At 40.9% G+C, this 19,155-nt stretch overlaps 1 protein-coding gene across 3 annotated transcripts in view; it reads left to right on the forward strand.

Annotated features, from left to right (window-relative positions):
- LOC140625063 (cytochrome P450 2G1) overlaps positions 1–17,615 on the forward strand; it is a 49,844-nt gene extending 32,229 nt beyond the window's left edge. The window contains exons 1-9 of one of the 3 annotated variants that reach the window (XM_072812384.1): positions 7,316–7,498; positions 8,075–8,237; positions 9,611–9,760; positions 10,971–11,131; positions 11,380–11,556; positions 12,335–12,476; positions 14,005–14,192; positions 14,314–14,455; positions 16,965–17,615. In XM_072812384.1, the coding sequence (XP_072668485.1) occupies positions 7,319–7,498; positions 8,075–8,237; positions 9,611–9,760; positions 10,971–11,131; positions 11,380–11,556; positions 12,335–12,476; positions 14,005–14,192; positions 14,314–14,455; positions 16,965–17,146 (1,485 nt within the window). In that variant the 5' untranslated portion in view covers positions 7,316–7,318 and the 3' untranslated portion in view covers positions 17,147–17,615. Of the gene's footprint in view, positions 1–7,315; positions 7,499–8,074; positions 8,238–9,600; positions 9,761–10,970; positions 11,132–11,379; positions 11,557–12,334; positions 12,477–14,004; positions 14,193–14,313; positions 14,456–16,964 lie in introns of those variants that run through there. The other 2 variants (XM_072812318.1, XM_072812440.1) reach the window with 2 other exon arrangements.
- Positions 17,616–19,155: the final 1,540 nt, after the last annotated feature.

The following is a 19,155-nucleotide window of genomic DNA, read 5'->3' on the forward strand; positions in this document are numbered from 1 at the left end:
ATAGGGTGCCCTGCTCAGCAGGAAGCCTGCTTCTCTCTCTCCCTCTGCTCTTCCCCCACTCATGCTTATGCGCTCTCTGAAATAAATAAATAAATAAAATCTTAAAAAAAAAAGAAAAGAAAAAAAAAAAAGGCATTGTGACAGAAATTGACTAAGTGTTCACCAACCCCATTTCTTTCTCATGGGTATATAAGGTTACATTTCCCAATATCCTTTGTAGCTAGCTTAGGACCAGGGACATCAGAATGTGTTTCATGTAAGTAAGAAATAAACCTTCTTGTCTTGAGTTAACGAGATTTTGGACTTGTTTGTTACAGCAGTGAGGGCAATAACTTGCAGATCCAAGCACATAGCCGTTTGGGTCAAAACTAGCATTACTTCCCACATATTGGTTATGATATTTAAAAATGTAAGTTTTTATTCAATTAAATTGAATCATTATTCTGAAAAACTTTATTTCAATAGTAATAATGTCTTTTGTATGTTATTTTGAAGTAATTTCTGAAGTCTTGAAACCTTGGACTTACATTAAAATTTAATGGATAGTCACAATCTTGCAATAGTGGTTACTAAGCATGATTGTAAAAGTACGTAAATTTTATTTTTATTTTTACATGCTATGGAGCTATTCTGACTTATAGCCACTTTATTTTTATTTTTTTAAAGATTTTATTTATTCATTCACAACAGACAGAGAGAGAGAGAGAAAGGCAGAGACATAGGCAGAGGGAGAAGCAGGCTCCAGGCAGGACTCGAGCCTAGACTTGACCCTGGGACCCCAGGATCACACCCCGGGCCGAAGGCAGGCACTAAACCTTTAAGCCAACCAGGGATCCCCTTACAGCCACTTTAATAAACAGGTTCATTTTGTAACTTTTTAATTTTTTTAAAGTAAGTTCCACACCCAGTGTGGAGCCCAACATGGGGCTTGACCTCCAAATCCTGAGATTAAGACCCTGGGATCAAGACCTGAGCCAAGATCAAGAGTTAGATGCTTAACCAACTGAGCCACGCCGGCACCCCTGTTTTGTCACTTAAAAAGATGTAAAAGGGATGTACAGGGTTGTAGGAAGTTGTATTGAAAGTTTTACTGATCGGCTGAAATGCCGATATGAGAGAGACAGTTCTCAACTATCTCTTTCCCCACAGCCAGTTTTCTCTGTGAAATAGACAGTAGTTGCTTTGGTTAAAAATTAGAATTAATATGAATAGTTTGGACTAGGGACAGTAATTACAGAGAAATACAATTGTGTATGTGCTTTTGGGTGTTTTTTAGGGAAAAAAGTAATTTTGTTCAAAAGCGATGATTCTCAGCTTACTATTTATTTAGTCTCTTATTGAGGAACCCAAAGAGCTTTAGTTTATGTGGGTGAGGTCTATTTTTATTTACTGTAGTGACAATTGAGATGGAGAAAATTTTAAAATATTTATGAATCCATTTAAGATAACAATAATGAGAGCATTATGTATTTGCATAAATAATATCTTGGTATTGACCTGTGGACCACCTCAGAGAGACTTACTGTCTTCAGTATCAGTTTGCTCCAGAATAAAATCTTTTTAAAAACCAACTCTCCATTTCTCCTTTCCTTAAAAATTATTTTAATTTGAGTATAGTGAACACACAACATTATGTTAGGTTTCAGGTGTACAATATAGTGATTCAACAAGTTTATATATTATGCTATCCTCACCATGTGTACAGCTACCATCTGTCACCATGTATCACTAATACAATTTTTGCCTTATTTTTTTAAGATTTCATTTATTTATGCATGAGAGACGCACACGCACAGAGAGAGAAGCAGAAACACAGGCAGAGGGAGAAGCAGGCTCCATGCAGGGAGTACGATGTGGGACTTGATCCCAGGTCTCCAGGATCACACCCTAGGCTAAAGGCAGCGCTAAACTGCTGAGCCACCTGGGCTGCCCTCTGCCTTATTTATGAATGATGTATTTGCTATATATAGAATTCTTGCCTGACAGTTTTTTCTTCCAACACTCAAAAGGTGTCCCTCCATTTTTTTCTTCTTTGCATGATTTCTAAGAGAAGTTTGTTATGATACTTATCCTTGTTCCTCATAGGTAAGGTGCATTTTTTCTTCTGGTTACCTATAAAATTTTCTTTGTCTTTGGTTTCCTGAAATTTGAATAGAATATGTTTACATGTGTTTTTTTTTTTTTTAATCCATTGGTGGTTTTTGATCTTCTTGGATCTGTGGTTTGGTGTCTGTCATCACATTTGGAAAAAACCCAACTGTCCTTTCTTGTAATATTACTGTCCTATTATGTCTCTCTCTTCTTTGTCTTCCTTTGGCATTTCAGTCGTGCACATGTAACACTATTTGATGGAAGGAGGGATAGAGGAAGGAGGAGGAGGAAGAAAGAAAGAAAGAAAGAAAGAAAGAAAGAAAGAAAGAAAGAAAGAAAGAAGAGAGAAATGACAAAATGAGGGAAGCAGTACGTTGAGAGAGTGAATTAAGGTAGAAAGAAGGAAGAGAGGGGAGGGTATTTGAAAGAGGAAAGAGAGGGGAAGTAGGGGATAGAGAGAGAAAAAGATGAGAAGAAAACAGAGGTAATAGAGTGAAGAGGGGAAAGTGAAGGGAGACAAGAAGAAAGAGAAGAAGAAAATGAGGGAAATAAAGGAAGGATAATTTTCAAATGATAAAAACATAATTCTCAAAATAGATGAATATGTGCCAAAGATTATGTAATCCATTAGTTAGGGAACTAGATATAAACAAAGCTGATTCAAAAGACAAATGAGGAATGCTTGGGTAGCCCAGCAGTTGTATGTCTACCTTCAGCTCAGAGCGTTATCCTGGGGTTCTGGGGTGGAGTCCTGCATAGGGCTCCCTGCAGGAAGCCTGCTTCTCCCTCTGCCTATGTCTTTGCCTCTCTCTCTCTGTGTCTCTCATGAATAAATAAATAGAAATAAATAAAATCTTGGGATGCCTGGATGGCTCAGAGGTTGGGCGTCTGCCTTTGGCTCAGGTCCTGATCCCAGAATCCGGGATCGAGTCCCACATCGGGCTCCTTGCATGGAGCCTGCTTCTCCCTCTGCCTCTGTCTCTGCCTCTGTCTCTGTGTCTCTCATGAATAAATAAATAAATAAACTGTTTTTAAAAAAATAAAAATAAATAAAATATTTAAAAAGAAAAAGACAAATGAAACACTAGGATTTTTTATAGGAAAAAAAGAAGTTCTGAGTTAAATACAAAACTAGCTAATGTCTGATTTAATGGCATTATTATTTTTTAAAATTTTGGTGGAAGGTCACCTTCTCTACCAAACAGAAAAGATAGTCATCGTGACTTAGCAGTTTTGCAGAACTGTAAAAAGCTTAGACCTTGATTAATAGTGCAAACAAAGTAACATTCCATTTTGGGGATGAGATTATCTTTAAATGGGCCTGTTAGAAAATACGCCTAACTTGACATGAAAAGGGCCCATAAATCATTTTTTTTTCTTTATTCACATGTTTCAAATAATTTTTCTTAGCAGAAGGAAAGAAATTTGGAGCTCCATTCACTATCCTTCCCACTTTCCAATAGAAAAAAAATGATCTCTGTGCCGCATTCACCATCCAGGATTTGGTTCCTAAGATTCTACAAGTTTATTTTGGTTGTGACTGAGAACAACAGGTATGTACCTGCTGTACCTTTCTGCTCTGAATGAAAACATCCAGAATGGAATGAGAGGTCATCCTGCCCCTTTTTCCACATTCCTCCCTTTTCTTTTAGGATTTTATTTAGTTCTTCATGAGAGACTCAGAGAGAGTCAGAGACACAGGCAGAGGGAGAAGCTGGCTCCATGTAGGCGGCCCCACATGGGACTTGATCGCAGGTCTCCAGGACCATGCACCAGGCTGAAGGCAGGCACCAAAAACTGCCCAGCCACCCAGGCGTCCCAACTCCTCCCTTTTCTAAAGCTCATCCCTACTCCCAACTAGAAGAATCTATACACTGAAACTGAAAATCATAGAATTCTGGAATCCTCAAACATTAGAACAACAGATTCTGAGAACCATGGAATCTTAAAAAAAAAAAAAAAAAAAAAAAAAAAAAGCCAGCTTCAAGAAGCTCAGTCTTGGAATGATCCCATAAAACATCTCCTATAATGGGTCTTCTTGGACAATGCATGAAATTCTCCAGGCCCTAATCTTATCTCCTTAGAAAAAAGTATTCAATTCTAGGTACTCTCCCTTGTACTACAGCCAAAAGAGAGGCTAATAGATTTCTTCAGGTTCCCGTGTCCTTTCTCCACTCAGCTTTTCCTAATCCTGGCTTCATGCCCAGCGGCGCACTAATTTTCATTTGAACTGATATTTATTAAGTGCTTGTTGTGTGCCATAACTCACCAAGTAGTCCCCCAAACCCAAAAGATCAAACAATCATTTGTCCCATTTCCTAGATAAAAAAACTGAGGCACAGATACTGTCCAAGGTGTATTCAGGGAATCTTAGAATCATGCCATTTTATAACTGTCAGATGATGCTAAAAACCTCACACTACTTGAGTTCTTTATCCTGGGCCAAATTTTAAAAACCCTATGAGGGAAGTACTATTGTCATCTCCCAAATACAGAGGACAAAGGCTCCAAGAGGGAGGTTCACTTTCCTAGGGGCTTCATGTCTGTCAGTCTCCAGACACGTTAGAGTGCTGCCTCCTGTATAGCATTGTCCATATGCCCTATCCTGTAAGCTGGACATTTGCGTTAGAAGGTACCCTGCTTGTCAAACACACAGCTCAGTGCCTGGCACAGGATGACAATAAATAAATAATGACATCCTCAGTAGCATCACAGTATTTCTTGGTCCCAGAGGAGAGCCATGTGACTAGACATAAAATGATCCAGGCTCCATTTCATGCTTATATCCCATGAACCCCAAATCATTCTCTCTCCATTCACTTTGCTCTGTGTTTGTCTCTCTTCGTATCTCTTTGTGTCTTTGTCTCTCTCTCCCTGTTCATCTCTACCTCTGAGTCAATGGTTTTTTAATAATGAGAGAGGGAGGAAAAGAGGAGAGAGAGCACTAGCTCTCTGGGTTCCTCTTGTCTCTTCTTCCTTGACCATATGTCTCTTTCTCAGTCTCACTGAAGCTTTTTTTTTTTCTTCCTGTCCTATATATATATTTTTTTTTCTGATTGTCTCTCCCTCTCTTGGTTTCTTTGAATTTTCTTTGTCTCTGTGTCTTCCTTGATACCTATCTTTGACTCATTCTCTCTCCCACTCTCCCCCTCTCTCTGCTCTATTTTGGTCTCACTCTAGTTCTAGTTCTCTGCACACTTCTTTCTTTTCTTTTCTTTTCTTTTTTCTTTCTTTTCTTTTCTTTTAGTATTTTACTTATTTTTTTTTATTTGAGAGAGTGTGTGCATGCATGGGTGGTGAGGGGAGTAGGGGGAGAATAAGCCAACTCCAGGCTGAGCATAGAGCTGACGCCAGGGCTCCCCTGTACCCTTCTTTTTTCTTTGTTTCTCTCTAGTCTTGGTCTCTATCTCCATCACACGAAACCTGGCACAATCAGCCTCTCTTTATGTTTCTCTGCAGCTATTTTGACTCTTTAACTTGCTTACACCATTGAGTTCAAGCGCCTTCACTCCTGGCTTCTTGCCTAGAGTGGGATGGTGAGAGGGACTGCTCTAAGGACACCTCTCCTTTCCTGTCTGAATGGGAAGACAAGACTCAACCACCACCATCACAGACAATTAAGGAACTAGTCCTGAAGGTGTAAGTGTGTGTGTGTTGTGGGGAAGGTCAGAATGGAAGGGAGAAGCCAGAGCTGGGAGGGTCCTAGGAGGCAGCCTAGAGCTAACTCTTATCCCAGAAAAGACATCATAGCAGCCCATTGAAAATCTAAAAGATGGTGCTGTGTGAGTCACTCTGTTTTCCCAGAATCCCTACCACTTCTCTCGGACACAAGATGCCTCAAATCAGCCAGCCAGGCCTATTCCAAAACTGGCAGGTTCCCTAAGGGATTCATTTTCCATATCTGAGAATCAGGACATATGAGAAGGGCATTTGATTTTAATAACACATATAGGTAGGTTATAATACCCTAGAATTTTGTTTCAGGACAGTACAAATTTACAAATATTTGGTACAAAAAGAGTTAAAAATCATTTACTTAGATTAATACAGAGAACAATCAGTTCACCATGATTCTAGAGATGGTCTTCCCCTCTGGAGACTGGGATTCAAAGATCGTCTCTATATCTTAGACTTTGGAAATCAATGTACGCACACACACACATACCAGCAAGGTCCTGATAAACAAACATGAGTAATCTTTGATTATCACTATTTAATATCACCTGGAGGAAAAACAAGACTGAATAAAACCCTTTCAGGGTGCCTGGGTGACTCAATTGATTGAGCATCCGATTCTTGGTTTTGGCTCAGGTCATGATCTCAGGGGGTGAGATCGAGCTCCACATTGGGCTCTGTGCTTGGTGTGGAATCTGCTTGAGATTATTTCTCCTCCCCCTCCCATCCCTTCTGCTCCTCCTCCTGCTTGCACTCTGTCTTTCTCTTTCTAAAAATAAATAAAATCTTTTTTAAAAATCCTTTCAATTGAGTTATTTCTTTTGCTATTCTGAATCTTCATCTCACTATATTTTTTAATTATTAATTAGGGTCTGGCAAAGAGAAAGGAGTCATCTTTGTTCTCTACCAAGAACATTTTTTAAAGATTTTGTTTATTTATTCATGAAAGACACCCAGAGAGAGGCAGAGACATAGCAGAAGGAGAAGCAGGCCTCCCACAGGGAGCATGATGCAGGACTTGATCCCAGGACCCCAGGATCATGAACTGAGACAAAGACAGACACTCAACCACTGAGCCACCCAGATGTCCCTACAAAAACTTTCTAAAACAGTATGACTACCTTATTTTTGATAGATTCCAGAAACTGAGGCCAAGAGGGTTAGGCAACTCACCAATGAAGAAAAGGTGAAGCGGAATTTTGAACCCAGATTGTCTGATTCCTAAATGCAATAGCCTAAAAATGATGTTCAACAGCCTCCCATATCCTGCCAAGACTTTTTGAACTAGGGATCAAGCTGAGAGACTGGAAATATGAAGAAAGAGGGATGGCCCCAGCGGATTTCCCTGGGTGAATTCAATCCATCTTTATTCAGGTGGGAGATTATAAGTTATATAACCACCACCTCCCCCAGATAAAGCAATATCCTCTCTAATGGCCTCCATACCCGGAAAACATGAATCTCAGGGTGTTCAGATTTCTGTACAGCTGATTTCCCAGAACATATTTAAGCAGGATCTGGTGTCCTGGACACAACCCCTCAACCTGGCACCATGGAGCTAGGAGGGGCCTTCACCATCTTCTTGGCACTCTCCTTGTCTTGTCTACTCATCCTCATTGCCTGGAAACGGAACAGCAAGGGGGGGAAGCTTCCCCCTGGTCCCACACCAATACCCTTCCTGGGGAATGTGCTGCAAGTCCGTACTGATGCCACTTTTCAGTCTTTTATGAAGGTAAGTCTAATTACTCTTCTCACAGAATTGGAAGCAACTAATTATATAGACACACACACGTATAACCTTCTAGCATCTAAAACACAGACTCTTGGAAACTAGACTCCATAAACTTTAGAATACTGAAACTCTGAAATCTTAAACTCTAGGAATACAGACTCCTGGCACACTGGACCTTAAGACTCTCACAAACTCAGGACTTTGGAATCATAGCACCTTACACCCTTAAACACAAGAACTTGTGCACTCCTTTGGACTTAGAACTTTGACACTTAGTATCATGAAATCTTAGGGTTCTAGAAATTGAGCATTGCAGAGAAAGAAGCATAGATCTTGGAGTTCAGCTCATCCAGGTCCACCATATTACAGATGAGGAAACTAAGACTTTAGAGGCATTGGGGGTCTTACACAGCATCATAGAAGCCAACACATCTGTGCTTTTTTTCTCAATGGTCCTTCCAAGCCCAAGACTCACCTACATTTGTACCTCTTGAAATTTCCACCCTAAAGTCCTTGATTGGTCTGTACTTGGTGCTCCAATCAGCTCCCTTCTCTTATGCCTTCCTTCACTCTCAGCTCAGGGAGAAGTATGGCCCAATCTTCACCGTGTACATGGGTCCCCGGCCAGTAGTTGTTTTATGTGGACATGAGGCAGTGAAGGAGGCCTTAGTTGACCGAGCAGATGAGTTCAGTGGCCGTGGAGAATTGGCTTCAATAGAGCGAAACTTCCAAGGTCATGGTAAGTAAAAACAACAACAGCAACAACAACAGCAACGAAATGATGATAATATACTTCCTATGTCCCAGGTTCTTTGATAAGTACTCTGCAGTGTTGCATAGCCTGCATTATTGCATTGACTCCTTTGAAAGAACTATTAATGTCTTACTAATTTTGCAAATGAGGAAGTGAGGGTGGAAACGTTAGGTAATACTACACAATAAGTGGAGAACCATTTTGTTTTCAACCCAAACCATCTGATTCTTCAGTATCTGCTGCATTATTTGTTTTTAATGGATTAATGACACTGTGTACCCACTGAAGCCCTTACAGCCAACCTTACTTCTCATTTCTCTATACATACACACATACCCAGCCCATAGATCTCTGCCACCTCCATTTAGGTTGATATCTTTCTAGTGTGTCCTATATATCCATCTCTAACTGCTCACGCCCTGCAATTCCAAGCAGCCTCATGTTATTCTTTCTCTACTTCCATCCACCCATCTATTGCTATATATTTCCTTCCATTTATCTAATTTTCCATTGATCCATACATCCGCCAAAAACATTCATTTATTAATTTGCCTTTCTGTACAAATTTCTTTCTATCCAATTTATCTGTACATCTATGAATTAATTTTCCATTTACCCATCTATCCATCATTCCACCCATCCATTCATTAACCCTTACATTATTTACCGATCTTTTAGTCTTTCAATGCACAGATCTTTCCAATCATTTATCCATTCATCGCAAACTATCTATCCATTAATCCTTTACTCATCCATTGAGCCTTTCATCCACTATCAGTCATTATCAGTCATCCCAGTCAAAAATTCTTCCTTCCATTCATTAAGCCACCAAAATAATTTCATTAAATTTCCAAACATTAATTATCAATCCATGTACATCTGGTAATTTCTAAATGTTTCTTACTACAGGGTAGCTCCTTTTGGGTAGGTCTATTGACGTACAGGTGTGAGCTTCTGCGTACATGTATGCATATATCTACAGAATCCAAGTGGTACATAGAAAATAGAAGTAGTTCTCCATTCCAGGGTACTGTATATGACATTATATTTATACCTTCCTCCACATTCCTATGCATCTAACCAGTTATTTATCCAGTTCTAGGTCTTTATCCTATAAGAAATACTCCTGATCTCTCCCAATCACTCCTAGCCTGACTTCCTTTCCTGTTTTTGAGAGTCTTGTAGGGAGGGAACCATAATCAATCCATCAAGCCTGGGAGGTTGAGAGGGGCTTCCCTGAGACAAGAGTCTAATATTTGTTTCTAATACTGCTTTCATAATTTGTCCTCCTTGTGTAGCATAGAGTTAGACACAGGAAGGGGAGGGTAGGCAGGAGGTTGACACAGAGATTTTGGCAGGTGTAGCTCTGGCTAATGGAGAACGATGGAGGATCCTCCGACGCTTCTCCCTGACCATTCTTCGGGACTTCGGAATGGGAAAGCGGAGCATTGAGGAGAGAATCCAGGAGGAGGCTGGCTTCTTACTAGAGGAATTACGGAAGACCAAAGGTATGGGGGCCACCAGGGACAGGGCTAAAAGGTGACTGAATGGCTATATAGAGTTCAGTAGTGAGAAGATAGGCCTTGGCAGAGGAAAGCTCTAGAATGGTAGAGGATGAAAAAGACTAAGGGTTTACTGAGATTTCCAGCTAGGTTCCACGTTAAAATTAACATGAAGCCCCTTAAAGACCACTAGTTCAGAAGATTTAATCAGTGGATTTCCGGGATTTTGTGAGCTCCTGAAATCATGTGCGGACTTCTGCAATATGTAAATTAGTGTCTTTTTCTGGTGACAGGATCAAATTTAATTTACATATATATGTATACATAAAATACATACATACAATTATCATAAAAACCACATAATATAAAATTTTACCATCCTAACCATTCCTAAGTGTCTTTGTCAGTGTACTTGCATTGTTGTGAAACAGATCTTTAGAACTTTTTCATCTTGCAAATCTGAAATTCTATGCCCATTTGATTCTATTTTTTAAGGAATCTGATCCTTGTCCCCAAACAAGGTCTGGAACCAATGGGATTTAGAGGAAAAAAGACAAAGCAGCTAAGCAATATAGATACGAATAAATAAGGTATAGAGAGATAAATTTCTCTAAATCAGAGTTTTTCTCCTAGTTTTCATGGATGCTGATTAAACAGTCTATGTAAAGGCTTTGAATGTCCATGTACCCCCAGAAATTATTTGCAAAATTGTGTATCTGTGAATATGAGCATTGTTCTGGAGAAATTGATCCCTGATCTAGGATCCTGTTTTAGATGTGCAGCTGAGGCCAACAGAAGAATTTTCTGAATAGCTCAAATGGAATCATTGATAGAGATACTCAGAATCCAGCCATCCTTTTTTAAAAAATGTGTCCCATGCATGACTTCTTTCCCAAATCTGTGACTCTACAGCACAAATACAGTTCAATACTAATACCAAAAAGTAATGATTAAACTCCATCAACATTTCTTGAGTGCTTACTTAAACATGACAAGGACTGTGAAAGCATTTCACATGGATAATTACATCGAAGCCTCAGGCTGAGTGGTTACTAAACCAATTTGCAGACTGGGAGATCTAGACTCAAAACACAAAAATGAAGTAACTAACACATGCTATTAGGCAGTGGAGCCAGGACTCATATCCATCCCTGAATGATTCCCCATCCCATGCTTCTAATCATTGTCTCCAACCTAGATAATTTCCATCATCCAGGTTCTCCCATCGAACCCACCTTCTTCCTGAGCCGCACTGTCTCCAATGTCATCAGTTCTGTCGTCTTTGGAAGCCGCTTTGACTACGAAGACAAGCAGTTCCTGAAGCTGCTGCAAATGATCAACGAGAGTTTCATTGAGATGAGCACACCCTGGGCACAGGTGCCCACCAACTACCTCCCTGCCCACCCCCAATCTCAGTTAACTAATCACCTGCCAATCCTCACTTAATCCTCCCCCCACAATCCTGGGAGGCAAGTGTCAATACATCCCAAGTCTCCAAGAAGCAAATGGACTCACCCAATCCTCAGACCCAGAACTGGATGTTCAGCCCAGGTCACTGACTCCAGATGCCTATGCTGGCCCCAGGCGCCCATTGCTGACAAACCCCCTTTGCCTATTCCCCACAGCTATATGACATGTATTCTGGAATCATGCAATATTTGCCAGGAAGACACAATCGCATCTACTACTTGATAGAAGAACTCAAGGACTTCATTGCCTCTAGAGTGAAGATCAATGAAGCATCTCTTGATCCACAAAACCCTAGGGACTTCATTGACTGTTTCCTCATCAAGATGCACCAGGTACCTCTTCCCCTTTCTCCAATCCTTTTTTTCTCATCATCTTATTCCCTAGCACCTGCAACTTTAATTTGCAAACATGTTGGAGCCAAAGAGCAAGCATTGTTTCACATGGTTGACTTTTATTTATAAATGAGATCTAGAAACTGTAAAGGCATACATAAAGTCTTACACTTTTAAAATAAACTTTGAATCTCAAAACTGCAGGAGCAAAGATCCTTGAAACTTAAGCCTTTTAAATCATTTGTGATTACAACTGCCAGAGACTTACAAATAAAGAAAACCAGAATGAGTATTTATAGTCTTAGAATCTGTGAAGCTTAGGCTTTAAGAATTTGAGAAGCTTAAGAGTTTAAGCTTTAAATTTAAAAGTCTTAGAGATATAGAAATTTAGAAGCTTAATATAGAAATTTAGAAACTTCTGTATCATAAAGTCTTAGAATTTTAGAAATTTTTATGTATATTTTTATTATACAAACCTTTCTTGATTTTTTGTTATAAACTTGGAAATGTATAATTATATAGCTTAATGTCCTAGAACTTTCAAATCTCTACTTTTTTCTCCTCACATTCTTTCCACTGTCTACTCCAACCACTACTGGCCTCCTCCTTGCTGTTCTGCTACATACCAGGCACACTCCTGCCCCAGGACCTTTGCTCGGCTATTTCTTCTCCCAGATAGTCATTTGGTTTACTCATCTATTGTGTTTTAACAAAGGGAGAAAATAAGAAGATAATGACAGAAGAGGGTGATTCTGTGTCCTATCCCTCTTGTTTTCAGGATACAAATAATCCCCACACAGAATTCAACCTCAAGAACTTGGTCCTGACCACTCTCAACCTCTTCTTTGCTGGCACAGAGACTGTGAGCTCTACACTACGTTATGGATTACTGCTAATGATGAAGCATCCTGAGGTAGAAGGTGAGTGTCCACCTGAGCTGCTTACCTGGTGACTCTCACTCCCAAGGAGGAAGAATACATAATCTTGAAACCTTAGAAACCCAGGGCCCTACACTCTTCACACTTAAGAATCTCAGGCTATGGGATCTTACAATCTCTGATTTAGAAGGTCATTTAATTAATCTTCTACTTTGTGCCTGTGTTAGTTTCCTATGGCTACTGTAATAAATTACCAGAAACTTAGTAGCCTAAAGTAGCATAGATTTATTATCCTATAGTTCTGGATTTCAGGAGTTCACACGGGCTTTCACTAGGTGGAACCAAGGTAGAATTAGATTCCTTGCCTTTTCAGCATCAAGAGTGTATTCCTTGCATTCTTGGGCTCATGACCCTTCTTCCATCTTCAAAGCCAGCAGCGTAGTATCTTCAAATCTCTCTGCCTCAATTGCCATATTTCCTCTGACTCTGACCTTTCTGCTTTACACTTATATAGACACTTGTAATTATATTTAGGGCCAACCTGGATAATCTCCCCATCTTAAGAGCCTTAACTTGATAATGTTTTCAAAGTCCCTTTTGTCCTCTATGGTAACATGCACAAGTTCCAGGGATTAGGAGGTAGATATCTTTGATGGTCATTATTTAGCTGACTGTAGTGCCAGAATCCAATAGGATCCATCTCCAATAAATTAAAATCTGATCTCGTTGGTTAACTAGTGATGAGGAACTCATTCTTTGCTTAAGGAAAACCCCCAATTTTGACAGTTCTCTCTTCTAATGCAGAAACTTACAAATAAAGTCTTCCCCCAAAACAAGCCAACAAATTTCTCCTGGTATAGAAGATGGAAAATACTAACTTGTTTCCATCAAACTTTACTAGTTTTTCCCCCATTGTCCAAGTTGTGTTTTACTAAGTATCTAAATAAGAATAATATTCATAACAATAACTAACTATCTAAATAATCAGATATTTAATGGACACCTGGTATGTGCTAGGCACTGTTCTAGTTACTTGCACACTGGATTTTATGTAAATTTTACAATTCTATGAGCTTGTTGGACAATCACATCCATTTAGAGGGTAAAGAAACAGAGACTCAGAAGGTAAAGTCATTTGCCTCAAAGTCACTCATCCAGGAAGTACAGGGAGGGGTAACTACACCAATAGTGTTCTTAATTCCTGTTTCATAATTGCTGTCACTTGCTTCAGTCCTGTCCTGGTTTTGTACCTTTTCCCCATCCTGCTAAAAACCTGTATGACAGCTCATCTGGGACCAGGACACTGCCCTGCTCCTTAGATCTTTTAAGATAAAGACCAAACATCCCAGCAGGCATGGAAGGCTCCCAAGCTGTGTGCCTCCTAGTAGGCTGATGAGTATTTTTTAACCCCACCAATGTCTCAGGTGTTAAGAATAAAGAGGCAATGCAAACATACACGGTGTGGTCCCTTGGAATCCACAGGTACTAAAGATACAAACCCGTAGCCTAGCCTTGACCTCCATAAACACCTCCTGTGTCCTTGTCTGCTATGTTTTCTGGCCCCTTCTAGCCAAGATCCATGAAGAGATTGACCAGGTGATTGGACCACACCGGATCCCAAGTGTGGATGACAGAGCCAAGATGCCCTACACAGATGCTGTGATCCATGAGATACAGAGACTGACAGATATCGTACCCATGGGTGTCCCCCATAATGTTATCCGAGACACTCATTTCCGAGGCTACCTTCTGCCCAAGGTGGAGTTGGGTCTCATTGTTACCCTTTCCTTCTCCCTCCACCTCCCTCCCCTCTCTTCCTAGTTCCCTGCTCCATCTTCCAACATTGATTTCTCCTAACTGTCCCCCTTTTTCACCCCAGGGTACTGATGTGTTCCCCCTGCTTGGCTCTGTTCTCAAAGACCCCAAATACTTCCGCTACCCAGATGCCTTCTATCCACAACACTTCCTGGATGAGCAGGGCCGCTTCAAGAAGAATGAAGCCTTTGTACCTTTTTCTTCTGGTAGGTTTCTATGGTCTGAGTCCCCTGCTCCCCACCCCCAGGAACATGCTAGATATAACCCTCACCCCAACCATTGGTCTGTATTTGACATTCAGGTTTGAATGGGAAGTTGAATGTTATTTCCCAGAATCCCAGAATCATATTAAAACCACTGACTCTGATAATTAGAAAAGGAATAGCACTAAACAGAGATCAGCAAACTTTTTCTGTTAAGGATCAAATAGAAAATATTTTAAATTTCACCACCCATAATGTCTCAGTCTGAACTATGCAATCTGAACTATTCAGCTGCCCCATAGTACTGCAGAAGTGACCATGGACAGTATGAAAATGCATGAGAATGTCTGTGATGCCAAAAACCTTCACTTATGGACATAGAAACTTGAGTTTCATTGAATTCACACATGTCACAAAATACTATTTTTCTTTCAATTGTTTTCAACCATTTAAAGATGAGAAAAGAATCCTTAGTTTTGTTAAAGAACAAATACTCAATTGAGTAAATTTGAATATATAATTGGCTTTATTAAATGATTCATGAATCAAGCAGCATTCCACCTGGTTAGTAGAGGGGAGCCTGGGAGTTGTAGAAATGGAAGTTCTTTATGGGAAGGGGGAGCAAAAAGTTATTAGCAAAAGAAACGAAAGGCTTGTTAAAGGAAAGGTCACAATCCCCTGGAGGAAGGGCAGGAGCTTTTTTTTTTTTTTTTTAGTTAATTAATGTATAGTGTGTCATTAGTTTCAGAGGTAAAGTTCAGTGATTCATCAGTTGTATATAACATCCAGCGCTCATTAATCAAATTCCCTCCTTTTTTTTTTTAAAGATTTTATTTATTTGAAAGAGAGAGACAGAGATAGCGACTGAGAGAGCACAAGCATGGAGGATAGGGAGAAGTAGGCTCCACACTGAGCAGGGAGCCCGATGTGTGGCTCTATCCCAGGACCGGAGGATCATGACCTGAATTGAAGACAGATGTTTAACGAACTGAGCCACCCAAGTGCCCCGATATGCCCCTCTTAATGCCCATCACCCTCTTACTGCATCCCTTCTAATTCCCTCCCCTCCAGCAACCCTCAGTTTGTTTCCTAGAGTTCAGAGTCTCTTGTAGTTTGTCTCCCTCTCTGATTTCATCTTGTTTTATTTTTTCCTCCCTTGCCCTATGATCCTCTGTTTTGTTTCCTAAATTCTACATATGAGTGAAATCATGTGATATTTGTCTTTCTCCAAATGACTTATTTTGCTTAGCATGATACCCTCTAGTTCCACCCATGTCATTGCAGATGGCAAGATCTTATTAGATGGATTACCTCATCTTCCTTTGGGTTGGAGAGGGCACATGTGACAGATCACTTCACTGATGTTGATCAAAAAAATCTCTGACTAAATAGTTAAGACTACATTTCTGGGCGAGGTTGAAACTGCAATAAGGTTAGATTTTGATTCTGGTTTGATGACTCGATCTAACATAAGTGACTTTATTTGGGGCCTGTGGTTTTCTTTTTAACAGTTTGCAGGCAGTACAAAAAAAAAAAGGCAGCAGGTGGATTTGCCTAATGAACAGTAGCTTGTGACCCATGACATAATCCCTTATAATAGTATTTTAAGTATAAGCCATATTGAGTCAGTGCAGTGGTTAGGAAACAGGACCTACCCCTCCCCTCTCTTTATAAAGTGTAGAGTCATAGGTGAGTTACTTCCATTCTCTGTCTGTAAAATGGAGATTTATTTCTCCAAACCATTGAAAGGATGACCAACAAATAGTAAGCATTATTTAAGTGTGAGCTTTCTTTTCTATTCTTTTTTTCCTCACCAGTGTCTGGCACCTAGTAGGCATTTGATAAACCTTTGAAAAATTTAAATGAACAGAAACTTCAAAATCAATATTTTTTTTTCTTTTTTTATTCATGAGAGACACAGAGAAAGAGGCAGACACATAAGCAGAGGGAGAAGCAGGCTCCCCGTGGGGAGCCCGATGTGGGACTTGGAGATCAAGACCTGAGCCAAAGGCAGACACAACCACGGAGCCACCCAGGTGCCCCTTAAGGGTTTTTTTTTTTTTTTTAAGATTTTATTTATTTATTCATGAGAGACACAGAAAGAGAGGCAGAGACACTGGCAGAGGGAGAAGCAGGCTCCCTGCGGGGAGCCAAATGGGTGACTCCATCCCAGAACACCGGAATCACAACCTGAGCCAAAAGACAAATGCTCTACCACTGAGCCACCCAGGTGTCCCTAAATTCGAGGATTTTTTTAGAACCATTCCATCGTGGGATCTGATGAAACCAAGCCATTAGAGAAGTAGCTGCCACGTGTTGAGCCCCTATAAGTGGCAGATCCTAGCGGAGCCCACTGAGTCTTTATAATAACCCCACAAAGTAGATATGGTATTATCATGACCCCAGAGATGCTGCGGACGTTCTGAGATGTGATGAGGCCAGAACGCTCCCCAGGCCCTCCTCATAGCAATACAGATATGAGCCGTCCTCCCACCCTCTCTTGCGTCCACAGGAAAGCGTATCTGCCTTGGTGAGGCCATGGCCCGCATGGAACTCTTTCTCTACTTCACCTCCATCCTTCAGAACTTCTCTCTACACTCGCTGGTGCCGCCTGCTGACATCGACATCACACCCAGGGTCTCAGGCTTTGGCAACATCCCTCCGACTTACGAGCTCTGCCTCAAGGCCCGCTGAGCGCCCCCTACTGGGCGCAGAAGGAACCGTCAGAGAACAGAGCTCTGTCCACCGGTACAAGTGCACCACCTCATCATCTCCGTAAATTCCCACAACAGGGCACCTGGGTGGCTCAGTGGTTGAGCGTCTGTCTTTGGCTAGGGTCGTGATCCCGGGGTCCTGGGATCGAGTCCCTCTGCCTATGTCTCTTCCTCTTTCTGTCTCTCATGAATAAATAAAATCTAAAAAAAAAAATCCCAACAACAGCTCAAAGAGAAGGCACTATTCCTACTGTCATGGGACTGCGGGTCAGTGAGGGTCACCTGCAAATATAGAGATGTGCATCAGCTGCATCCAGTGGAAAAGGAATGCACTGTCCAAGATTTCAGCCCCCTCTACGTGTGTTTCTGGTATCCACCAAATTCTTGTTGTAGATTCTGTCTTTATGTGATAGTGACCCAAATGTAGTTGACCATTCTTCCTAATTATCATCTCCCACACAAAACAAAATAAAATAAAAGCAACCATGGTATCAAGGCTGTTGTGAGTAGCAGGTTTCTTGTGTGTTGTGTGTATCATCACTGTAGGGCATAGAAAAAACTAAAATGACCTTTTAGACATCCCTGTTATTATCCTTCCTAGCAGTCCACTAACAGAGATTACCCACTTGATGGTCCACTCCCTTAATACTCCATTCTCAACCATATTCCTGCCTCCTTACCTCCCACCCCCATCACTCATCTCTCCCTCTAAAAGTGCCTTCCTGGTCTGGAGAGAACTTCTATCACAATTCCCAGTTCCAAATTCTTCTCATTCTATTTTGAAGAAGAGTTTAGCCACTCCAACTTCTATTATCATATTTCCAAACTCCATCAACATGCTTCCCTCATGCATCATTTTATTTGACCAATGTTTACTGAATACCCAATTTGTGCCAATACTCTCTTCAAGTACTTAGGATCCATCAGTGAACAAAGCAGACCAAAACTCCTGTCATGGTGGAACTTCATTCTAGTGGGAGAGGTAGACAATGAAGAATAAACATAATAAACAAATAAATGATATAGTATGTTACAACAGAAGAGATTCTGGAATTGGAATTAGAATCAAGATAGGGTAGGTCTCACAAGATGTTGGAGGAGCAAGTTATGCAGGTATCTGGAAAGGAAGCATTTCTGGCATGGAGATTAAAAATAACAAAGTTGTAAAGCAGGCGGCTATGTGTGCATGTTCTAGAATCCAAAAGGGGATTCTGGCTGGAGTGGAAGAGGAAGAGTAGAGGTAAATGGGAAGAAGGCAGAGGATTACAGAGCCAGATTGTGTAAAGCTTTGTGGTCCTCAGTAAGGACTTGGGGCTTTTATTTTAGCCTGAGTGAGATGATGGTTCATGGTGAGCATAGGGTGACTACACTGACTCATATTTTAAAAGCAAATTCCAGCTGCTGCATAAAAATAGGCTGAGAGTAAGGAAGCAGAGATACTTGTTTTTTTTTGTTTTTTTTTTTTTTTTTTTTTTTTTTTTTTATTTATGATAGTCACAGAGAGAGAGAGAGAGGCAGAGACATAGGCAGAGGGAGAAGCAGGCTCATGCCATGCACCGGCAGCCCGACGTGGGATTCGATCCCGGGTCTCCAGGATCGCGCCCTGGGCCAAAGGCAGGCGCCAAACCGCTGCGCCACCCAGGGATCCCGATACTTGTTTTTTTAAAAAGATTTTTATCTGTTTATTCATGAGAGACAGAGGGAGAGAAAGGGGGGACAGAGATGGAGGCAGAGGGAGAAGCAGGCTCCCTGCAGGGAGCCCGATGCGGGACTCGATCCTGGGTCCTCAGGATCACACCCTGGGCCAAAGGCAGCACTAAACCTCTGAGCCACCCAGGCTGCCCAGAAATACCTGTTGTACAGGCAGGGAGAAGTGAGTGGATTTGGAATCTGCTGTGAAGATGGAGCCAACAGGGTTTGCTGATGAATAGGATGAGGGGTGGGAAAGAAAGAGGGCAGAGACGAAACCTCATCCTTTGGAATCTCTTT

The sequence above is a fragment of the Canis lupus genome, chromosome 1 (genome assembly GCF_048164855.1).
Source record: "Canis lupus baileyi chromosome 1, mCanLup2.hap1, whole genome shotgun sequence".
NCBI classification, from domain to species: domain Eukaryota; kingdom Metazoa; phylum Chordata; class Mammalia; order Carnivora; family Canidae; genus Canis; species Canis lupus.